The sequence below is a fragment of the Neopsephotus bourkii genome, unplaced genomic scaffold, assembly GCF_033783945.1.
Source record: "Neopsephotus bourkii isolate Nb327-2 ecotype Australia unplaced genomic scaffold, CSIRO-AGI_Nbou_v1 NB_768, whole genome shotgun sequence".
In the NCBI taxonomy this organism is placed as follows: Eukaryota; Metazoa; Chordata; class Aves; order Psittaciformes; family Psittacidae; genus Neopsephotus; species Neopsephotus bourkii.
In genome coordinates, this window is record NW_026901264.1 from 2,791,245 (window position 1) to 2,804,345 (window position 13,101).

General features: G+C 38.7%; 1 protein-coding gene across 4 annotated transcripts in view; it reads left to right on the forward strand.

Moving 5' to 3' along the window:
- The window catches only part of GAS2 (growth arrest specific 2), a 109,222-nt gene that overhangs the window by 33,148 nt on the left and 62,973 nt on the right, over positions 1–13,101 (forward strand). For all 4 annotated transcript variants that reach the window (XM_061355039.1, XM_061355037.1, XM_061355038.1 and 1 more), the window contains exon 3: positions 914–1,038. In XM_061355039.1, the coding sequence (XP_061211023.1) occupies positions 914–1,038 (125 nt within the window). The remainder of the gene's footprint in view (positions 1–913; positions 1,039–13,101) is intronic.

Below are 13,101 nucleotides of genomic sequence, written 5' to 3' on the forward strand. Positions count from 1 at the left end.
CCTTGATGCTCTCTTGAAATTAGTAGAAGAGGCAGAAAAAATACAGCTAGTAGTCTAAAAAGTGTCCAAAGAGAAGGCAAATTTTCCAGTAGAAATGTGAAAATGGAAAACCTTCAATAAGAGAAAGGAATATTTTTACATGGAAATGCTGTTAAGGTCCTAGAAGTTTAGTCTAGGGTGGTGAATGATTCCCGTTTCCTCTGGATTGTCCAGCCTGCTCAGAATACACATCACGTCATGGGACTCCTGTGACCACCTCTACAGGAGGAGGTAATTACATGTAATGGAAGATCATCTGGTCTGCTATAGCCAGGGAAGACCATCTGTGGCAGCTGAAGTACAGTGTCATCTAGCATGATGATAATTGAGATATGTTGAAATCCAACTATTTTGTCTTTGCTGTCTGGGTGAAAAATCTTAATTTGAGTGGTAAGTAGATCTAGTTGAAAGTGTCCCTCCCCATGGCAGGGGGTTGGAACTAGATGATCTTTATGGTCCCTTCCAACACATTCTGGAGTTCTATACTTTCACAAAATAAGCTATTGCATGTTAGCAACTCTTCCACTGTAGCTATCCATGCACACTGGTGTGAACTATACTCCCTCATCTAAAGCAGTATGTTAAAAGCACTGGAATTTAATAAGTAAAATGAGATCTATGGAGTCTGATGTGCTAGAATTACTTTTCAGGTAGCATGTGCGTTCCCAAAGAAGGCATGTCATTTCTGAGAAATTTGCTGTATGTCTACTGGTAAAATAGGAGTGAGGTTATTCACTATTCAGAGTAATGCAAGTTTTTCGGTTCAAGCATATTTCAAATTGCTGCCAAGAATTCCACTGGTTTCTTGTTTTACACAGATGCAGATATACTTTTGCACACTTTCTGCCATCCTAACTTTCTCTTTGCTGTTCAGGTAGAGAAATAACAGCAGAAACCTTTCTGGAGAAATTGGATAATGGTGCCTTGCTTTGTCGGTTAGCTGAGACCCTGCAGGAGAAATTTAAAGAAAACAGCTTTGATGCAAACAAGCCTGGCAAAGTAAGTGTTGGTAAATGTTCTAGCATGTGTTATCAGTATCTGAGCTGTCTGTTTGGTACTGAAATTTCTTGTGCAGTTGAGAGATTTCATTTGTGAAAGCTCTGCAAATGAGCAGGGAGGCAATTGCTCTGTGTAGAAAAACTATAATATCAAATTAGGGGAATTAATATTTCCTGGGTATTTATTAAAGTAACTATAAGAGACAAGTACTCCAAAAATTACTTATGTGAAGACACAGAATGAAGTTTAGCAGTATGATGCGGTAGCTAATCGAGAAAATGTGATGCTTGTATATATTTGCAAGGGGAATATTAAGTAGGTGTGGGAGGTCCCTCTTCCTCCATAAACGGCTCAAAGGAGGCCAATAATAAAATCCTGTAGTTGGTTCTGGTGGCTGGAGTTTACAGTTCATGTTGGTGTACTGGAAGGTGTTCAGTCAAGAGCTGCAGGGATGATGTGGAAAGTGTGACCCTTCAGAAGATACCCAGGATCTTTGCAAAAATCAGGTTAAGATCTTGCTTGACCACAATCACCCTTTCACTTCAATAATTTTCATAGGACAGTGTTACTGGGAGAAATTCAAGAGTGCAACAGGTTTCTTCCTGGGAGAATGTAAGTGATTGACATGTTAATGCATGTACTGTGAAACTGTTTTTATTTTACTTGTTCAATCAGATACATCTTCCTTGAAAGGTGAAGCAGGCAAACAGACAGCTAGAAAAAAGCCCAAGAGCAGAAATCACATATTGCATCTTCTGTTCTTGGTGTTTTCAAAACTACTCTGCAGCAGAAATTGGGGCACAGCATAAATTTTATCAGCAGTTCTGGGAACCCACAGCCTTGCGTCAGCTGCAGCTGTTTAAGTTGTTTTTATTGGTTCCAAGCTAGTAATTGTTGTCTGCACTAAGATAGGCTTTAATCATTGTTAACTTTCTGTGGATTGGAGAGTGTTGGGGTGTGTGTTTTGCTTGCTTGGGTTTTCTGTTTATCTGAAGAAAAAGGAAGTGATAGCAGGGAAGAAAGATAAGAACTAAAGTAGAGAAGGAAGGAAGCCTTTCTCCACGAAGGAGGAAAAGACAGCTGGGACTCATATTTCATATTTCAAATTATAATCAGGGTTTGGTTAGTAGAATTATTGGATGACTTGAGTTCCCCTTTGTAATATGGTCCAGCCTGTCCTCACCTAAGGGGTGGCCTGTTAGCATCATGGTAGTTCCCAAGCTGAGAAAGCACTTATGGCAGTCTTCAATCAAGTCTAGGAACTAGCTAGGCAGAAAGAAATGTTATTTCTTGGTTTGGGTTTTTTCCCTTCAGCAAGCAAACAAACAAACAGAAGGTGCCAATTATTGACAGAAATGACTAAAAGCTGACCTCTGTCATTCAACCTCTATCAAAATAGATAAAGTGCTTTTCCACCCATATATAACTTTGAATTTTGTTAGATAGAAGCAGATAGATAGCGAGTGGCTGCCAGAAGGATCAGCTTGCAGGTAGCACAAGGTTGCAGCTGAGTGAGCGAGACAGGATAAGGCTATATAGATAATGAGGGAGCTGTAATCCTATGGAGTCCCTCTGCAAGCTTGAAGATTTGGTCTGTTTTTCTAAGTGAAGTTTTTTCTTGTAAGTGATCTACTTCATAGATGGCAAAGCTCCATAAAATCTTATGAGTTTAGTTTTGTCTTACTGGAAGATGATATATTCTGTTCTGCTTGATATGTGCTACTGATCATGAATTTACTCGTGAGCTCTTCTGGGCTATCTGGCCAGTTTAGCAGTTCTAGCAACACATGCAAGAAAACATTAAAAACTAATATTGCATACACTGACTCATCAGTTGTTTGCATAATTCCTTAAGTTCATATTGCAATACTCTACAGAATGGCAGAGATTAAATCCTGTTGCTTCTGGGTTAACTGTTTGTGCAATGTGTTTTGAGTCACTGCAGGGTTTGCAGTTTGTTTCTGAACAGGACTTAATCATTCCTTTTCTTCTTAGGAAGGACTTAACTTTCTTCAGTTTTCAGGGACCTCTTAGGTCAGCATAACCCTTTTTTGAGTGTGAAATAAATCAGGAAAGCATCAACCAAAGAAGTTGTGCCTCCCAAAATACTGTGTTTTCCAAATCTTGAAAGAAGATGGTGGTATTGACATAAAGACTCCCTCTTTGTGTCATTTGGAGACGCCTGTGGATGCTGGGGACATTTTCAGAAGAGTTAGGAAACTACTGGTAATGCCTTGGGAATACAGCTTGAAGAAACAGAAAAGGAATTAAAAGGTGTGTGATGCAAAAGCAAAGTCTTCTTTCCTTAGAAGAAGGCAATGAAAGAGTAACTTTCTGGGGGCCTATAGGGAGGGACTCTTTATTAGGGACTGTAGTGATAGGACAGGGGGTAACGGGTTAAAACTTGAACAGGGGAAGTTTAGATTGGATATAAGGAGGAAATTCTTTCCTGTTAGGGTGGTGAGGCACTGGAATAGGTTGCCCAGGGAGGTTGTGAATGCTGCATCCCTGGCAGTGTTCAAGGCCAGGTTGGACGAGGCCTTGGGTGATATGGTTTAGAGTGAGGTGTCCCTGCCCATGGCAGGGAGTTGGAACTTGATGATCTTCAGGTCCTTTCTAACCCTAACTATTCTATGATTCTATGAAATGAAGGAAATGAGGTAGCTTTTTATGAGTGACTGAGTTCAGTTAGGATTCTTCAGTGTGGAAGGAGATGACACGGGGGCATATGGTGGAACCTGCAGTATCGGAGATGGCATGGTAGATGTTCAATCTTATCTGTACAGAACACATGGGACATTGAATGAAGCCGGTAAGAAACCAAGCTGATTTACGAAGTGGTTGGAAATATCTTTCCAATGAGTGTTAAAATATACCTGGGTTCAAGAACACAGTGAGTAAGGTAGTGCAAAAGAGACCTCTTGAAAGGCTGAATAAACAGGAACCGCATCTAGGTGAGGAGGTCTCTAGCTTAAAATAGTTAGAGATTGAGAAAGTACTGAAAGGTGTAACATGTTTTCTATGGTCTTAAGTTCTTAACTAGATACTTAGGGCCAGCCTGCAGCTGGGTTAGGTGAACCTTTAGTTGGCCTCATATGGTTGCTCTTATGTTCTGTGCATTATTGCTTCTTGAGAATAAATCTCTTTCTGGTTGTGCAGGTAGATAGTGGCAAATCTATCCTTTCACAAGGGTCAAATTTCAAAGAAGTTATTTTAAATTAAGTATGTACTTTCTGTCTAAAGATGCCTCTTTAGGATGTTAGCAGCAATCCCTGCGGTTAAAATTAGCACCTTACTCGCATTGGGCTTTGGAATCTGTTATCCAGAGGGAGTAATGTGTGATTGAGAGCAGTGGGGTTTGGCAGCCTCTGGCGCTATTTGCATCATTTCTCCTCATTGGCATTGTAAGCTTAATGCCATAATGGGCACTTTTGGGTATTATCATAGAAGGCCTGAATATGTCCGTCACCAATCTGCCTCCCTAATCTTGTGGTCTTTGATTTGTTAATCATTCAGTAAGAAGTTATTAAAAGCATCTCAGTTTATAAATATGAAGCATTTAATAGCTGTTCATTTCAAAGGATCTTATGCAGTATGTTCTTCTGCAGATCCAAGGTGACTATAATCTTCATTGTTAAATCAGCAAAACCATATGATTGGAAAAAGGTTGTATCTGATCCATTGCTTCAGGCAGACAAAGCTTTGAGTTTGAAATGGAAATTTTTAGACAGGGAGGACAATATTAGACTGGTGTGACTCTATATATAAAATATTTGTAAAGAAGTTATTTTTTCCTCTTTCTGGAGATTTTATGGTCATAAATAGATAATAGTCATGTACATTTATAAAATGACAAGGGGATGACAGATATCAGTCTTAATAAATGCTCAAGATTTGTGTGATACTAAGTTGTTAGAACTACCTGTGCTGCTGCTGCTAATGGTCTACTATCTAGAAACTACGGACTTATTATCGTAGCAGGAGTTATTCCATAAAAGTGATTCATGTCACAGGATGGTATTTTGTAATTTTCTCCCATTGGCTTGGATTTCATCTCTGTGCTTTTCAGGCAGTATTTTAATTTTCCTGACAGATGGTTAATTTGAGAATTTCACAGCTGTACAAACAACTTCAGTGCATCAAGGCATATGCACTATGTGGTCAGAGCCCACAGTTGCTTGGGCTTAGCTTAGTAAACCCATTAATGAAGATTTTTAAAATAAACATAAGTAATTTTTGTTAATAGTTATCACCATTTTAATAGATAGGGCATATTAGTATGCCCACCATCCTTGAAGCTGCAGATACTTTTATGAACATTACACTTTTCAGTGTTTTCATGGCAAATGAATGCAACCTGGCAAACAGGTTGAAGATGAATCATTTTCTTTCTCTGCATTCTGGGAGGTTAATCAGCTAAATCTCAACTCAAATGTCTTTTAGAAATACTTTGGAATAATGAATTAGAATCTCAAATTCAATCTCATCTTCAGGAAGCTGGGATCTAGGTTAGATTTGACCTATAAAAAAAAAAAGTACAAAAGAAATCTAGATGCAATTATTTGGTAAGTCCTAGGATGTTTCATTCAAATATGCATTTAATTTTATTATTCCAGTGGGATCTGGTTTAATAAGGTTAAATTGAATGTGCAGTGAAGCAAAGCTGTTGTGTGGAAAGCAGAGAGCGAATTTTGTTCTTGGATGTGCACATGCACTTCCACTGAGAGTAACTGTGAAACATCCATTTCTACGTACAACATTCAGGTATTTCCTAACCTTAAGAGGTTCTGCCCACACCTTACCCCTAGTCCTAGTATCTGAAGTGTATTTTACAGTTATTCCATATCCAAAGCTTTCACTTGCTTCTGGGAACTGTACTGGTACTCGGTTGGTGTAGATCACTGTCACAGAGTTGGCTTTTCAGAGTCATGCAGCTTTGCCTAAGGTGAAATTTTTTGGCCTTGTGAGTGAACTTTTAAAGTCATGTAATGCATGCTGAGAGTTAGAATTAAGAGTTCTTAACTGTTGTTTGTGATGGAAGTTTTTTTTGCCCTTAAATAAGTTTAATATTGAACCTGTACCTCAGGGCTGAAACAATTCAGCAGTTTCACAACTGAAAGCTCACGGTTTGTTTTAAATTTCAAGATATTTATGCTTCTAAGGACAGTTATATCTATCCATGGAGGCAGACTGAAGGACTTGTGTCTTGACTTGTGAATTCTGTTAATTACTTTGAGCACTTTAACTGCACTACTGCTGTCCCGTTTGATGAGCTGTGATTTGTATCAGGTAGTTCCTATTTAGAAAACAAATTGATATTTGACTCCACTTCTTTACAAGAAACATGAACACTCATGGTTCTCTAAATGCAAGTAAGAGACAAATCTTAGTGACTCCACTGCTTCAATGAGCATTGTGTCACCCCTGCTATGGGGCCATAAGCAAATGTAGGGAAGCTGGTCTTCCTAAAGAAGAGAATCTGGACCAATGGTTTAAGATGTGAGTCATCACCAAACCAGTGAGAGTCAGGATGGAATAACAGCTCTGGGATTGCTCTAACAATTTATAAGAACAAAAGGTATATTTATGCTTGTTCTATCTTTTCCATCAATGATGTGAATGGAGAAGTTAGCAGAATCCCAGAGATTCACAAGGAGTAACAAGTGCCTCTGAGTCTCCAAGACATGCATCATCAAAGCAAGCTGAGTGTCTGATAGCACTTAGAGACGAGACAGTTTTGTTTTAGAAAATCTCGTGAATCTTCATTATGATACATTATCACATAGGTAAAGTGACAAATGAGCATGATACTGTAACCCTCATTTGTAAGTAATCCAGTAGGATCCATTCAGATCTTGGACAAGGTGAACCACTTGTACAGATACTGTAATGTTAAATTGCTATTTTGGTTTGCAGAAGGCAATACACATAAATGATAGAAGGTATAATATATATAACATGATGTTAGTGTACTTTAGTAGACTCATAGAATTTCTCCTAAACTGATTAATATAAAACCAGGAAGAGAACTAGGGAAATATTTAATACTTTCCCAAGGCAGCTAGCTTGGCTGGTGGGCAGCAGGCAGGCTGTGCTTGACACAATTCAGGAGCTGGGGTAAGATCTAAGTAAACCTGAATAAGGTAGTAAAGACCACAGTATTTTTGAGCTCTTAAAAACGAGGAGGCTAATAAGAAGCTGTTGGGGCTAAATATTACAGTTAACAAAATCAACACTGAAGCTCTTTGAGCTTCACTTAATGGAGTTGTCAGAGAGTGGGTGTACATTGATATTATTCAGGATAGTAAAATGCAAAAAAATAGGCCAAACCACAGAACTTTTTTTCTTCAAGTAGAAAAGGTCCTGCCTTAAGGAAGTCTTCCTCTTGACAAATGATTGAGGTGCTGTGCAACGAAAATTAGGAAGTTTATAATTTCCTTTTACTTGGTCTTTCTGAAATATAGTAATACTTTTTGATTACTTACTGCATCGAAGTATTCTCAATTAAGAAAATGATTAACATTCCTAAACAGAATCAGATATGTGTGATAACTATTAGACCATCGATAGGTACAATAGAGAGAATTACTTAAATGTTTTTTAAATTTGAAAAAGGTAGGAATTTTCATGCCTGGAGGTGTAACTCAAGTTCAGATGGAAAGGGCGAAGAATAAATTTTCTCTTTGGACAGTCTCTTCTATATTTTGTCTGCTTTGAAGTATTTGCCTTTGAGATATGTGGATCTTGCTCTTCTTTGACCATGGATGGCCAAGCTGAAAGTCTAATCTAATCAACATGATGGGTTTATTTTTACTGTAGATTTCAGTTTCTCAAGGTTACCTGTGTCGTGTAGGTGGGATGGATTCCCAGCAAATACAATATTCTGTAAGCTTGGCACCTTGAGCCTCTCTGTCCAAGGTAAAGAATCCTCAGCTATAGCAGAGCCCTGTGCAGGTGCTCTCTGTAAGTTATAAATCTGAGTTTCCAGCTGAGGATTGCATGAATGTGGTTAGGCTATGAACAGATTCTTTGTGGTCTGGGGCAGCAATTTGCTTGTCTGCAGACTTGTCCTTTCTGGAGACTTTTGTTTTGCAGGAAAGGCCAATGGAGCCAATTTCTAATCATATACAATATAGATATGGCCCTCAGTTCCTTGGGAGGGGAAAAAAATAAAAGTACAGCATTGTCTCTTGGTGCATTAATCTTTATAGTGGCTGACTGATGTGGATATGAAAGGAAAAGAATCATCTTGCAAAATGACTCTCAAGTGCTAATCCATCTGGAAGAAATCATTTCCACAAGACTAAAGCTGTTTGTTAGAGAATTCCTTGTACCTTTCTCAGACATGTCGATAGCTTGCTGAGCTCATGTTCAACTGGATTGCTACCAGGTTTCTTGCAGATATTGTAAGATTTGCCTGCAACAGGTCATGTGGACAAACCTGGAATGCCTCAGCAAATAATTCTTGCAGCTAAAGCTTTTCTGCTTGCAGGAGGATTGCATGGTAGGATGGAGTTTTGTGCCCCCGCAGTGAATAAAATGACGTTTCTGAACAAATTGAAACTATTATGTAGTGGTCTGCTTGGCACCTGCCAGGTGAATACATTGAAGAAATTCTTAGAGGCTTTTAGGTACATTTTAAGCCTTTTACTGTGCTGGGGGAAAAGCTACATAGTCCTGCAAGGAGCACTGAGACATCATGTCTCTCCATATTGTTCTTCCTGCTGATACTCCTTGTCCTATGGGAAGCGTGGGTTGTTCCCTTGTTTGGATGGAGCACAGTTAATCTGTGTCAACTGGCCTTGCTCTCATCAGTGAATCTGAGGCAGGGATTCTCTTGCATACCCTCCCTCCGTTCCTACTTGACATAGCAGAAATAATCAGAATTTGCATCTCAAGGTAATTGTTATGGAAAAAGCAACACTATTGAAGCAGTTAATTCTTGTTAGCTTCTGCTTTGGAAAATATCGTAATGACGCAGACCGAAGGTCAGGTTAGGAGAGAACCAAACTTTGATTTCTAATAATATCATTTTAACTAGAAGACATCTCCAGTTTCCATCAGAGATTTAGTTAACATTGGTTTTGTATGGAATACTAATACTTGGACACTTAATAAAATTTGTATTAAATCTGCAAGTTTTCATGACAATTTTTACATTACTTCAGTCTGGGTATTGCAAATAGGGATACCATATTTTCTGAGAGAAATACATAAACAGCCATTTTGAGATTTGCTGGATTTTCTCTTACGTGAAATGCATTATAACATTCCTATTATTTATTTTGTTAAATCTTTAAAGCAAACTAAAAATGCTCAGTTTAGATCATATAATCACAGGTTGGTTTGGGTTGGAAGGGACCTTAGAGCTCATCCAGTTGTAACCCCCTGCCACAGGCAGGGACACCTTCCACTAGACCAGGTTGCTCCAAGCCCCATCCAACCTGCCCTTGAAAACTGCCAGGGATGGGGCAGCCACAGCTTCTCCGGGCAACTTGTGCCAGTGCCTTACCATCCTGAGGTCCCATCTCAATCTTCCCTCTGTCAGCTTAAAGCCATTCCCCTTGGCCTGTCCCTACAGGCCCTTGTCTAAAACCCCTCTCCAGGTTTCTTGTAGCCCCTTTAGACACTGGAAGCTGCTCTAAGGTCTCCCTGGAGCCTTCTCCAGGCTGAACAAGTCCAGCTCTCTCAGCCTGTCTCCAGAGCAGAGCTGCTCCAGCCTTCACAGCATCTTCATGGCCTCCTCTGGACTTGCTCCAAAAGCTCCATGTGCCTCTTGTGTTACCCCCAGAGCTGGACACAGGACTGTGCTTATGGCATGGTGGGGAATGGTGGGAGGGGGAGCTTTCTATGGGGCTTTTTTATTTTGACTATTAGGAGTAGTCTGGAACAGAAAGGTAACAAAAGAAACAGAAAGGTTGAATGGAAATAAGCATATATTTTTAAAAACTTGAGAAAATACAGTTTAGACCAACTATCTTCAGCTTAATTGTGGAGTTCTTAGGTCAAACTTAGTTTTAGTAGTTCTTAGGGAATAATGAATAAACAAGAACGACAGAATTTAGTCCATTTACCAACAATGAGTCTTGAATTTAAGTTAATGAGCCAAATATTCTGAAACAATGGGAATAGTGAATATACAGCCATAAGCAGCGACTGCAATGCAGCTGGAGAAAACAGAAGTCACTTGGAGGCATAGACACAAATTTATAGCTATCATAATTATGTCTAATCTGTTTATTTAAATAAGCATGTATTCCCATTTGGGCTTGTATATGTAAATTGGCCCCAAATGCTTCAAGTATACAGTAAAGCTTTGTTCACAAGTTTAGAGGCTGATTTAAAGCTGGTTTGGAAATTTGGCTGTATAGATTAACATTCCAACATGTTTTTCCAATCACAGACGATTTAAAACTCTACGCCAGTTTAGAATTCTCAGGGTTTTAGCAGTTTCCTTGTGGTTTCTAATTGGCAAACTCACAGAAAATTAGATTCTTTATCATAAAGGAAAAGTTCTTAAAAAAGAACATACATGGCTTTGTAGAATCAGACTTACCTGCAGTGAGCTACACGTTAATGTTTTCTGCTGAATGTTTTCAGCATCTGCATGAAGATCACATTTTGTTAAACATCTGCAAATCCAAAAAAGCAAATAGTTAAAGCATCTGAAGAAATCTGACTTGCTTTAGACTGTATGAATCTTTATCACAGTTTTGCTTGGCAGTTGACCTGGTGTAAAGCAGAGTTTGGAACTTACATTGCAGGAAGGTCCGAGAGCCTTGAACTTCAGAAGGTCACAAAGTGTGAGGTTGATCACTGGGAGAAGAACAGGAGGAAAAGAGGCATGACTGTAATACAGCAGTGTACCCAGCATGTAGAATTATGATATCGAGGAATGTGGATGGCTTCTTACATTTGTTAGTCAGGCCACCAGGGGAAGCTTATCCACTTTAATGCCATAGCTGAAAGAAATAAGTTGGTTATTTGAACTTTATTACACTTCACTGTAAGTGAAAGTACAGAAACATCTTTCAATATGAAATTTTAGAACCTGTAATGTATTTTGATGGACTTCAGCTATTCAGACATAAGTGTTGTCCTTAGCCTGCATTCTGGAATGATTAAGGGGAAGAAGTGATTTTGAAGTTTGAGACTAAAATGAGTTGGTTTTGACAATGTTTAGTATTTTTCATATTTGTTTTGAGAGAATCATATCCCCTTCAAGAATGTGATGTTTGGTAAGATGATTGTTGGTTAAAAAGATGCTTTTTGAAATGTGTCCTATGAAGCTCCACTCAGATTTGAATAGTTTATTTCTAATGGAAAAAATGCTACTTAATTCATGTAGTTGCCATGTTCATTCACAGGTCATACTGTGTGACAGTGAGATAGCCACAAACAACTTGGTGAAAGGCAGTCCTCCTGGTTTTCTCATTAAATTACAATATAAATGAGGGAGATTCAGAAACGAGGCTTCTTCAACTTCTTCAGCTAACCCTACATTGATTCAGCTCTGGCTTCTGTGATTGTGGGAGGGAAAAGCTCACAATCACGTATCAAAAAATAAGGTGTGATAGTCCTCTGAAAGAGCAACTGTGAGAATTGCTCCATTGTGTTCTCATGGAATTTACCTAAGAACCTGTATGAAATGCGAATTTTATCAATCCTCATCATAACATAAACTCTGAAAACTAGAGGTCCAAGGACATAGCATTTATTGCATGGGAATGAGCTACTGAATCCCAGGCTCTGCCTATTGGATTTGTTTTCAGGAGCCCAGCCAGGAGGTCTTTGCCATGACTTAGTAGGCATAGCTATGTTAGAGAGTTAGATGTCTTGAAGTTTTGAATGTTAATTTAAGACCTTCCCAAGATTTTGGACTACAGTGACTTAATTCCATCCTCAATTACACAAATGGAGTGGGCAGGAACAGTCGGACACTTTAAATGGGCTCTTGGTTGTCAACTTCTCTTACAATCAGCTGTTGCAATAATCTCCCCAGGCAAGTGATGGACTCCCTGATACTGGATACTTGTTAGATTTGGCTAGACAGGCTGCTAGGACATCTAGTCTAGGTCATGTTTTGGAAAGAAAGGTTGGACCAAATCATCACTGAGGTCCCTTCCAACCTGATATTCTATGATTAATTGTGCCTCACTTGCTTTCCAATGGAAGATTCCTGGCTGTTGGTCTCTGTGTTATCCAGCTGCCCAACAGCCAGCCTCTCATCAGTGTCCACCTGATTCTGGCAGACTTTGTGATTTCTGTCTCCATATGTTGAAAGGGACATGTCCCTTGAGTGCATTTAAATTAATTATTAGTCAAATAATCAAATATGCTGGTGAATTAAGCTTCTGCCTTGCCAAGTTTTGACATGATTTACTTCTGGATCTCCCAGTTGTCTGGTGCACTATATGTGAATTGAGTCATCTCTTCCATTCCTTGGTTTTCTAACACTACTAGAAGCAGGAGTTGTAGTGTTTCAGTTACATTAATTTTTCATAACTGTTTATTAACCCCATCTTTTTCAGGATGATAACCAGTGTGTTCATTATTCTGTGTGACCAGTAGAGCACTTAGAACAAAGCCATGAATCAAATCTTGACTTTAAAAACTATATTGTTGTTAAAATAATCTTATTCTCTATCTATAATTACTTTTAGGAATATAAAACTAATTCTGTGTGGAAGAAGTGGGAGATGCATTCTACTTTGACACTAATTGCATGGTTAAACCATTAACTTGGTTCTGCAGTTATTTTAACATTGTAGTTTATAGGTTGATATAAAGCCTTGATGATATTAATTATTTTTATTTGCGTATCATAAATCTGTTAGGTATTCCAAAGAGATCACAAATGCTTTCTTAGAACCTAGGAAATTGGTAGAGTGACTCTGGCTTTTGATGATCTCTGTGATGGTTATATAGGGTAAAAATCTAACCAACAGGTGATTTTTAAACTTGAAATCCAACCTGCTATTCCATTTAATGGTTTCTCTCTACAGTACTTAATATGACAGCACAAAGACTGTATTTCAATGAAGGAAAATATTTTGCCAGTTG